General features: G+C 57.3%; 1 protein-coding gene across 1 annotated transcript; it reads right to left on the bottom strand.

Moving 5' to 3' along the window:
• Positions 1-5,725: 5,725 nt before the first annotated feature.
• Positions 5,726-10,766, bottom strand: Sox8 (SRY-box transcription factor 8). Its single transcript, XM_020176371.2, has 3 exons — positions 10,181-10,766; positions 8,716-8,945; positions 5,726-7,980 (listed from the first exon to the last, which is right to left on the bottom strand). The coding sequence occupies exons 1-3, from the start codon at positions 10,600-10,602 to the stop codon at positions 7,232-7,234; spliced, it is 1,401 nt and encodes a 466-aa protein (XP_020031960.2). The 5' UTR covers positions 10,603-10,766; the 3' UTR covers positions 5,726-7,231.
• Positions 10,767-11,391: the final 625 nt, after the last annotated feature.

Raw genomic sequence — 11,391 nt, 5'->3', positions numbered from 1 at the left:
TCATGGACAGCCATGGCTAGATCTTGTTGAGCTCGTAAGGCCACCAGGGACACACTGATCCTGCTGCAATGGGCTGCTCTCCACCCCTCACCTCATCTACACCACAGAGTGTGTTTCTGCAGAGAGGGGCACAGGCAATGTACACCTGCTCGCTAGGGTGATTGCCATGCTAGCTGGGACCAAAGGGTTTTGCAGGATGTGGAACTTTCAGTGCTGAAACTGGAAAGATGCAGGCAAACCAGGAAGAGCTATGCACCCTGCTTCTCACTGGAACCCAAAGCTCTTGGCTTCAGGAACAGTTCTTCTGTCTACGTCACATGTCTCCTGACCACCAATTCAGTTCCAGCCAGAAGAGCAAACTAGAATAGTCCAGATGGCTCCTGGGGCTTAGTGAAGGAGTGAAGTGGGATGCTGTCTGCCTGGCTGAGTACTGGGTGAGTGACAAGCTCACAGACCGTGCTTAGAGACAAGACTTAGTGGAAACATCTTAGGGAGCTGTGGCTTCCTGGGAAAGGCTCCCTGAGCCCAGGACAGGTTGGGGTCCTGTACTGGCTACTATGGTCCCCTGCACTTGTCCTTTGTGACCCTTTCCTACTGGGTTAAGGGAAGGAAGGGCCATGTCTGTCTCCTCCTTTAAAGCCCAGCATCTGGTACATGAATGGGCACTGGATGGATGGATGGATGGATGGACAGATGGACAGATAAAAGAATAGATGGATGGTCGGATTAATGATGGGCAAATGAGTGCATGGGTGAGGGGATAAGTGAATGACGGGTGGGTGGATGGTGGATGGGTTGATGGATGGATGAATGGATGATGATCTAAGTGGATAGATGGATGGGTTGAAAGGTGGATAGATAGAGAAATGGATGAGTAAATATATAGATTTGAAGGTAAATGAATGGATGTATAGTAGGTGACTGTGTGGATGAGTGAGTGGGTAAGTGAATGATGGTTGGATGGGTGGATGGGAAAGTGGGTAGATGGATGAATGAATAGATGGGGAGATGGACGAATGGACTGGTGATGGATGCATGGATTCATGGAGGATGGATGGATGGATAGGAGGATGGGTGGGTGAGTGGGTAAGTAGATGATGGGAGAGTAGGAGGGTGGATGAATGGAGTACATGTCAGCCCTGTCCAGCAGGTGATCCCATGCTGGTGTGAGTCCCAACTCTGTAGCTCAATGACTCTGGGTGATGTGCGTTGAACGGTTGTTCCTAACCAAATCTTACGCTAAGTACTTGATCCACATGCATCTCCCATATTCCTGAGCACCATTCTCAAGCCATAAGCATTGTCCTTTCTATTTTATAGCTAAGCAACTGAGGCCAGAGAGGCCAGTAACTTCTCCAAGGCTGCATATACTGAGGGCCACAAGGAGCCAGATGCCTCACTCCTCTCCTGTCAAAGCCCCCAAACACTGGGCACAGGCCTCAGGGTGAGCTATAACTGTCCTTGTCACCCCTCTTCCTAGTAAGGGATCAGCAGAGACTAAGGGTGTTAGAGTCAGGGTCCCCAGGCCACTGCTTACCTTCATCCTTCCCTCCACCATTTGCAAACAAGCTTCCTAGATGACTGAGTGACCCCAGGGATTGGGAGAGGAGGGAGGCAAGGCCCTTCTCTTAGGAAGTGATATGGAAGGTGCCAGGCCCTCCTTATGCTTGCACACATGTGCAGAAGGGACACATTCCCTGTCAGGTGGTGTGTAGCAAAAGTGATGACACATCCAAGAGGTGCCCAGATGCCCGGCTACATGGACAGGACACTCATCACCTAGAAACAGATCTGAACTTTGCTCTGAGTGGAGGTGCCCGGGGACCATCCCTCCCAGACCCTCTTCCAGGATCACCCAGTGCTGATCCCTGCCTTCACTCTGGAGTGATCCTCTGGGCAGAACTGCAGACCTTGCTGTCTGATCAGAAGAAGGTTGTCGACTGGCTGGCTGACCTACCTTACTTAGACTCTGATATTCTCTTCACCTTGGGGGAAGCAGGAGAGGCCACCTTACCCAACCAGCCTGGGGGTTCACGCCCTCCCTCCTAGCCCTGGATGATACCCAGAGGGGGAAACGGACATGGCTTCCAGCCACAGGAGCCCAGGTGCTGGAGCTTCAGGGCAGGACTCCATTCAGCTGCGGGGGGATTGGGGGAGGAACACTGAGTCGGAAAAAGGACAGTCTGAGGCTTCCGTTGGCCACAGGCTGCAGGCAGCAGAACACAACGGCTAACTCCTAATTCACTCGCCTCTCTGCTCCTACCCTGGCCTAGACTCCTCCAGTCTGATCCCTTTGGTGGTCATTGTGAAGGACACAGTCTCATAAGGAGCCCAATTTTTCTGAGCAGGAAAGCCAGTCTGTGGGCTGCACTTGTTTCCAGCTGACGTGTGAATAACCAGACTGGGCACAGTCAGCTCCTCCTGCCCCTCCTGCTCTCCTCCCTCCTCTTCTGGTCTCCTCTCTCCTCTCCTTCTCCCCCAAGCCTCGCTTCTCACACCCCCACTATGTCTGTCCTCCAGTCCAGAAGTAAAGTCCAAAGGGCAGAGCAACTTCCCCAAGGTCTTTTCTGTACCTAAACACTGACTGCCACGTCTGCACACAGAAATCAATACACGATTCTGCCCTGTTGGCTCTCACTCAGCCCCGCCTGGAAAGTCAGGGCCCAGTGTCCGCGCTGGCCGGGCCACCGAAGACTGCTGGTCATGCATACAAAGCACTCAGCCGGGCATTATCATTCTGGAGCCGAAATCCTGCGTGCATCTCATCCGTCATTCAGCAGCCCTTAACGACTTGTCAGTTCCTTGCCCTGCCATTTTCTGTCTAATTAATTCTTTTATTGTGCACCGGATAAAGAAAGACAAAGGCCTCCCCTGCAATAATGATTCATTAAAATGCAGCGCCTTTGCAGCTCTTGGCTGGGCACCAGCCGAGCCACTCTGCCTGCTGTGGGCACGGCTGCCTGCACCCCTTAACCCTTTGCAGAGTCCCCTGGGTTGGATGTCCTGAAGAATCCAGCCATGAGCCAGTTCAGGATGGGGAGGAAGATGGGCATCTCACACTTTCCCACGGCTGACCTCAGCGGCCCAGCACTGTGTTTGGGAATCCAGGGGGCCCCTGGCCAGGCTGACCTATCCAGGCTCGGGGCAGACCCCAGGTTCTGACCACAGCCTCTTGGGGAAGGAGAGTGGAGGGAAGCAGGAAGACTTGGGGAGGGGTGTCTGCCCCAAATAGAACCCAGGGTTCCAGAAACAAGTGGCTTTGAGGTTTAGCCAACACAGGCAGGAAGATGGCAGTCAGTGGCACAGGTCAGTGTGCTAGGCACAGTCATGCCAGGCCTTGCTCAATTCAGAGAGCTCATTACCTACCATTCTATGGCACATGGGAAACTGAGGCATGGCAGGCCAACCTGCAAGTGGCAGAACTTCCTGCCACCCCACAGGAAGTTGCTCAGATGCCCCCCAAAGCAGCAGTAAGAGGCAGGCGAGGTGCTGTTGGGCTTCTGTCCAGGGATGGGCCAGGAGGAAGAGGCAGGAACCTGCCTAGGACTCACTCTGTGCCCACTTCACTTCTCTTCTGTTTTCTTGCTGGCAAACCCACCTGATTTTTACAAAATGGCCATGTGGCTTAACGTAGTGACAATTCCACCAGAGTCAGATTTGGGCCTCTGAATAGCACCTGGACCCAGACAGGTCTTAATGTCATTGAGTTCTCCCAGCAGCCCTGCTCTCGTCTTATGGCTGAGGGACTGAAGCTCCTGGAGACAGACACCGGTTCTGTGGTGGGCTGGGTGGGTATTTAGCACCACACTACCCTGTCCTTTACGCCCCTCATATATAGACCGTGGGGACACGACATTTTCATATTTGCTTCTTGCAGAACACAGGACCCCAGAAGTAGAAAGGTGGAAGAGTGGGTCAGCTGCTCAGAGGACACAGGCCCTCTTGTCCAAACAGAAACCTGTCCCGAGAGCCGACTCCATCCCAGGGACTTTTTCAATCTATCTGACACTGGGGTGGATTGGCAGCATTGTTTCCCCTTTCTGTCTGCACAGGGTGTTGTTCCATTCCATGGGGGTCAGAGGCCATGATGTCTGTCCTGGGCAGGGAAGTGAAAAATGAGGAACTTTTCCCACTAGCCGCCTTTGGGATGGGCTGACGGGGTGGCTGCTCTGTGGGAGAACTGGACCCAGGGCGAGGCAGGTCAAAGGCGGCCTTAGAAATGTTGTCAACCGGAAGCTCTTGGAGTTTGACACGGGACACATCTTCTCTTACAAAACCCACACTAGCCAGAGGACCGGCACAGTGGTCTCAGTCCCTGGGCATCCACCCTGGCCTCGAACTCAGTGCATCAGTGAGGGGCCCGGCCTAGGGAGAATTCCTGGGCGCTGGCCTCGGGTTCAGCCTCTGAGGACTGAGGGTGCTGAGGGGAGGCCTCCAGCACAGCACAGGAGGCACAAAGCCCAGGGCATCCCTGCAGGGAAGGGCACTGCCGTGTGCCAGGAGAGGTGCCCATCCTCTTCAGGTACAGGGGGACCCGTGGGAGGCTTATCAGGGACCAGGCTAGGGGCTTTTGCTCCCAGGCTGGTCAGTGAGACAGAAGGGCCTGGGCCCCAGGAGTTAACTCTCGGGAGTCTCGCCAAGTCCCAAGAAAACTGGCAGGGTTGTCCAGCCCTCGGGAACCTGGCAAGCCCCAAAGTGAGTCCCGGCACAGCAGCAGGGCCTCGAGGCTTTGTCAGCCAGCCGGACGCCTGGGGTTCTCCTTGGTCTGGGGCATCAATGTGGGGACTTTGAGGGCCATATGGGACCGGACAGCCCTTGGCTAGATGCAGGACAGGCTAGGCAGGGTCTGTGTAGGCAGCAGGCTGTGAAGGTTGCAGCCATCCTTCAGCATGGTTTTTGCAGCCTCTGCCCAGACTCTCCCTCACCTTAAGCACACCCGGATCTCAAGAGCCCTCATAAATCCGGGCAGCTCTTTCCTCACGCTGCTCTTGGCAGACTCTGGACCCAGAGTGGGGTGAGGGAGGCAGGGATGGGCTGGCTGGGGACAGCGTGGGTGTCCCCTACCCGGCCAGCGATTAAAATTGCAACTCTCTCTTAAGTCTGGGTTCCCAGAGGCATAGCCCTCCTCCCGCCCCAGGAATCCTCCAGAGGGTGAGTCTGCACAGCCCACTGTAGCCAGCCCCAGCCTGTAAAGCCCTCACCAAGTCACAGTTGCTCTGGAGGCTTGGCCAGGGGACCTGTGCCCCTGCTCACCACCACTCCCCACATCCATTTCTCTCTAGAAACTTCCATCCAAGTAGATAATTTTGCGGCTCCCGCAGGGCAGCTTTCATCCGCTCCCAGTCTGGCTCTGGGCCGGTGCCCGAAAAATGCCGTCAGCTTTCGGTGCTGCGTAGCCACCCAGAGATCAGCCCCGAGTTTCCTACGAGGAAAGCACGGCCCCAGAACCGTTCATCTGCACCCGTTTTGCCTACTGAGGAGACCCTCCCAGAAGGAAACTGGTCACAGAGGAAGCTAAGAGCAGGGTGTTGAAATTCAGACCCAGCGGCTGATAGGGATGTATCTGACCCCTGCCCTGGGGGGTTCTGGGTGGGCTCCAGGCTACCTCTTCACAGAAGCCCCCTGGAATCAGACCCACGGTAGAACCTAACCCCACCCTTGCCAGGAAACCGTGCCAGTGTGGTACTCAGGCTCAGGGAAAACAGTGCACAAGACACAGTCCGAATAGATAAAAAGCATTTTTTTAATCTTATCAAATCAATCTGTACAAAAGTTAGCACTGCTTGGTCAGAAAGTAGCGAAACACAGCAGGCAGGTGAGCAAAAGTCTTTTCTGAAGTTGACACCGGAAAAAAAAAACAAACCAAACAGATTGCATAAAAATGAGTTTGTTGTGGTTCCCACTCCCACCCCCCCAACCAGAAAGATACGCAAAAAAAGAGAAAAAAAATAAAGAAACACGAGGTCTTTCCTAGAAAAAGATTGGAAAAGTAGAAAAAGTAAAAAGAAGCAACTTCTCAGATGTATTTAAATTTACAAAGTTTCAAAGGCACAAGTTTCCACGAAATAGGCGGAAGTAGGCAGCTGTCATACGCTTAACACACGGCGGAAGCAATCCGGTAAATCAGGTATAACCCCCTACTAGGAACCTATGAAACGTTTAGCGGAGGAGGTTTAGTTTCACAGCTTGGTAGGTGGCGCCTGATGCCAGAGAGCCTAGATTATCGCTGTTCCACAGCCACCATTTGCAGGAAATTCTGTCTTCTACCACTTGGCACTGTCTTGGGAGGGGATGGCACTCCAGCCTCCAAAGTCACCCGATGCCGGTGTTGGGTGTTCCTCTCTGATCAGACATCACCAGGCAAAATCTTGCTCCCTCCAACTCGTGAGACTCAGGGGGCTTCTCAAAGGCCCAGTAACTCCAAGCCTCTGAGCACTGTGAGCCCACCTCCAACCTGCCCCTCGTGCAGACGCTTCCCCGGCTTTTATTCTGTCTTAAATTCTACTCTCTGCACAAATTACTTCATTAATTAAAGATAAAATAATACGGAACATAAATACGTCTTTAACAGCTTTCAAAACAAACACGTTTAAGCTTTTAAAATAAAAATTATCAAAAAAAAAAACCAAAAACAAAAACATGAAAGGAGAAGTGTTCATCTCAGTCAAACCTTGCCAGGAAGAACTTTGACTACAGTCTCCTGGCTGGTCCCAAAAGTTGTCCAAGTACACACTTCCCTACGTGTCCTCAGGCTGTACTTGCCGCAGCAACAGCATCCTCTGGTCCTAGGAGGTTCTTGGCATCCAGGCTGGTGCGGATCTGAACATATCCAGCCCTGATTCTCAGGCCCTTCCCTCCTTTGCTGTGGCTGACAAGTCTCATTTACTGAGATGCAAAACCCAGATGCACGGGTGCCACAGGTCCTCGAATGAATGAATGACTATTTTGGAATCACTAGTCACCTCAGGGAGGGAGAGAAAGAAAGAGAGAGGGAGAGAGAGAGAGAGAGGAAAGAAGGAAGAGAGAGCTCTGTCTGCTGGCAGAAGTTTGGAGATCCAGAGGCAAAGAAACATCTGGTGACAAAGCCTGGCTTCCCACAGATTCAGCAGGCACTTGACAAGAGTGCGGCCACGCTGGCTGCTTTCCCCCTCGCTAAAAGCACTCTTCTGGGAGATCTCAGGGACCTGGCTGTCTTCCACGGATGCTGAATCCCCCCAGGGCATGGGTGGCCTCAAGGTCTGGTCAGGGTGGTGTACACTGGTTGGTCCCAGTTGCTGCTGGGGCTGTGGGCGGGAGGCATGGAGAGACCGTTGAGCAATGGCGAGGCATAGGGCCGGCGTGACGAGTGGAAATAGGGGTACTGGTAGAGGCTGGGCGGGTAGCTGGGGTAGGGACTGTAGTAGTTGGAGGCCTGCAGGTCAGCGTAGTCACACTGTGCACTGGCGAAGGAGCTGGTGGCTGTGGCAGGGGCGGCCGGGGTGACGCTGGCTTGGGCACTATAGGAGCTGTAGTCAGAACGGCCTGGAGAGCCATGTGACTGGTCACTGTAGTGGCTGGGGCTGAGCTGCTCCGTCTTGATGTGTGGCCGCGGAGGTCCCGCCTCGGTGGGTGACGCTGAGGCAGATGGGGTTCCCTTGTGGGCCCACACGGGGGACGCCCCAACACCGGCTGCCCCTGAGTGGGAGTAGGAGGTGCCCCCATAAGATCCAGCAGCAGCCGCCTGGCTGGGCTCTGTGGTCAGGGCCGAGTGGCCATTGAGGGGCAGGTACTGGTCAAACTCGTGGACATCGAAGGTGTCCATGTTGCTGATGACTTCACTGCTGAGCTCCGAGATGTCCACATTGCTGAAGTCGATGTTCTGACGCCCGCTGTCCACCAGACGGCGCCCTTCCAGCTTCAGCTCCTGCTTGCCCCCACTGGCGGTGTGGTGCAGGTCTGTCTTGGGGGTGGTGGGCGGGGTGGGAGGTCCGTGGGTCTGGCCTGGGGATGAGAGCACATTGCAGGGATGAATGCCCCTTCTGTAGGGCTGGGGTGGCGCCGGCGGGCGACACCAGCAACCTAGCTAACTGCCGCAGGTACGAATCAACGGCTTTTTGTTTCTTTACTTTCCCAGAAATTCCTGCCAGCTCAGACCCAGACCTCACTCCTCAGCCCAGAAAATTCCGTTAAACACTGTTCTGCGGGGAGACTCAAGGCCCCTGCCTGAAGACCAAGGTGGTGAGCAGGAAGGTGGCCAGCTGGCCCCACCAGCATTAATGAAGCTGTCAAGGAATGCCTGGCCCCGTAAACATGACCAAGGTGAATTCACACAGAACCCATCTTTCCCAGTCAGAGCTGAACAAACTGAGGATCATGGCTTTGGCTAGCTCCAGTGAGGCTGCTCGGCTGCTAGGACCCCACCCGGCATCCTAATTCTGAAGCTGGGGCTACTGACCCTACTCTGACAGTGGCTTGCATTAGAGAATGGAGACCCTGTCGGTAAGTCCAGCTAAACACCCATCTCAGGGGTGTCAGACTGAGCACAATAGTTGGGGCTCTCAGGCTCATGAGGATAAATGGCCACCCCACCGCAGGATCAGGAACAGCTGCAACTGGGGGCTTTTTCGGGGTACCTGTGGAAGATCTGGTTCTTTGGGAACCCCTGGCCCCTAAGGCTCAGCCATCCACTGACTTTTCCCACGGGGATCGCAGACGCTGCAGGGCCCTGGATCCCACCTGTGTGGTCGCCGTGGTGATGTGAGTCACTGAGAACTGAGTCAGCCTTGTACACGGCACCGCCAGGGTGTTGGACCAGCTCTGTGCCGGAGTCTGAGTCGCTCCGTCCGGTCTTGACACTCTTCCTCCGGCGTGGCTGGTACTTGTAGTCCGGGTGGTCCTTCTTGTGCTGGACACGAAGCCTCTCGGCCTCCTCCACGAATGGCCGCTTCTCGCTCTCACTCAGCAAGCTGCAGAGCACACAGCAGGGCAGGGATGGCCACGGGGCTCCAGTGCTGACCATGTGTAGCCAGAATCGGCACGTATGCTGCCCCGTGGGGACTGGTTTGGCGACAGGCATAGGCCAGGGCACTGGAGACACTGTCCAGCAGGGAAAGCTGCCCCGCATGCTAAGCGTCCTGGGCACCAAGTGGACACTCCCCTCTCTGAGACCCTCCCAGCTTGAGCCCTCGGGGCCTGCTTGGTGAGGTCTGTGTGCTTACTATGGAACAAAACCCGAACTGTCTTGTCTTCTTCCTTTGACTTCCCCTCTTTCCTAGCCTGTCTGTTCCCTCCCTCTGGAGCTTTCTGAGGGAGGTGGGGAGGCAGACAGGACCCAGAGAGAACTGTGCACAAAGGCAAGGCTTCTCGAGAACCGTGCTGGTGCTGGACTCAGCTGGGCTGCTGCCCCTCCAACTCCCAGGCTTCCAGTAGCAAGGGCAAAATCCAAATGCCTATCCTCAGAGCACACAAGCCCCTCAGACTCCCAGTTGTGCACCTCTAATTGCTTGTGGGGCAGGACTCAGAGGTGCAGAGCCAATGGGCTCTGTGCCCACGTTGAAAAGATGGACGGACAACTCACACCCCGGCCCAGCTTTTTAAACTCAAGTAGTGGATGTTTGGTAAGGGTGGGCTGAGGCTAGCAGCAAGTTCTCTGCTTCACACAACACTCACTCTCACCATGCCAAAGTATGCACAGAACCTCCACCAGTCTCTTCACCCACACGCCTTCCTTCCCCTCTTCTGGGTGCAGAGGTGGCCAGGGAGAGGGAGAAGAGGAGACTGTACCAGTGGGCAGAACTTCTGGACTCCCTTCCCAAGGGTGGTGGGGAGATCAGGGTCCCAGCCCTTTCTCAGGAAAGGGCACCTCCAAGAGTACAGCTAGCTGCCTGCCCTGTGCCTGCAGGTCTCCAGCTGAGGCAGGTCACTCACAGATGGGGTCCCCAACTCCACAACCCTCAACAGCGTGTCCCAAGAGGGGAGAATGAGCCAGAGAGCCCCACTCCAGGCAAACGCCCTTCATCCACAACCTGATTTCAGCACCTGGCGACTGGTGTTTTTCCACCGGACCTACCCTGGAACCACGCTGGGAGCACAGCCCAATCCCGGGGCGCACTGCCACCTCGTCCAGCCCCTGCGCTTCCCCCGCGGGGCAGTCCGCAGACAGCGCGGGTAGGGGTCCCGCTCCCGGGATCCCCGCACTCACCGCCACAGCTTGCCCAGTGTCTTGCTGAGCTCCGCGTTGTGCAGGTGCGGGTACTGGTCCGCCAACTTGCGGCGCGCCGCCTGCGCCCACACCATGAAGGCGTTCATGGGCCGCTTCACGTGCGGCTTGGCCTTGAGCGCGCCGCCGCCACCGCCGCGTACCGGCATGGGCACCAGGCTCCAGTCGTAGCCCTTGAGCACCTGCGACACGGCGTCGCGGATGCAGGCGGGGAAGCGCTCGTCCGCCGACTCTGCCGCGTCGCCCCGGCCGCCGCCCCCCGCGCCCGCCGCTCGCCCCAGGCCCTCGGAGCCGGCTGGCGACGGCGGAGCGTCAGAATCCGAGTCCTCCACGTGCGACATGGAGCTGGCGGTGCCAGAGGGGCTGCAGGGGGGCTGGGTGCGGGCCTCGCTCATGTCCAGCATTGGAGCCGCGCGCGGAGGGGCGCGCACTGGGGATGGGCGCGGGGGTCGGCGTTCAGGCGCGCTGCAGCCGTTCCGGGACCCGAGGTCGCCGCGCAGGGCCCAACCTTCGTCCCTGCAGCCGTCGCCCAGCTCCCAATTCGCCGCCGCCGCAGCTCCGTCCCCGCTCCCGGACCCGCAACAAGTTTCTTTAAGCGGCGGCCGAGGCTCCGCCCCTCACGGCCCCAATTGGCCCGCGCCCCTGTCTAGGGGCGGAGCCTGGCAGCCCCGCCCCAACCCCGAAGAAAGCCCGCGGCCCCCACCCTTCCAGGCCGCACCACGTGGGCCCGGCGCCCCGCAGCCTGCGCCCCGCGGTCCCCTTCCCGGGGGCGGGCAAGAGAGGAACGGGCGGGGCTGCGTCTCGCTCCGTCCTGTGCCGCGCGTCTCAGCTCCGCGGAGCCCGACGCCCAGCGGGAAAGCGGGTCCACAGGGTCCGGAGCCCCGACGTCCCGCTCTCGGTACTGCCGGGCTCCGCGCTCAGGAGCACCCCGCTCCCGCTGTTAGTCCAGGTAACGCGCGATCATGAGCTGGGGGACCGGACAGCGCTGGGGGCTCGTGGTCGTGGGGGCCCGGGTAGCCGTGGGGTGGGAGCGTTGGGCGGGGCAGAGCTGGCCGAGGCTGCTGGGTCCCTGGGGCAGTCATAGGATGGTGGGGCCGGACGCGGGGGCTCGGGGCCTTCCGGGCGTGACCCGGGGCGGGGGCGTGGAGGCCCTGGCGGGCGGCCCTGGGTGGTCTAGCGGAGGCGGAGGCCAC

Source organism: Castor canadensis, chromosome 17, assembly GCF_047511655.1.
Source record: "Castor canadensis chromosome 17, mCasCan1.hap1v2, whole genome shotgun sequence".
NCBI lineage: Eukaryota > Metazoa > Chordata > Mammalia > Rodentia > Castoridae > Castor > Castor canadensis.
The sequence above is the reverse complement of the archived record's forward strand: the minus strand, read 5'-3'. Positions and strand labels throughout refer to the sequence as shown.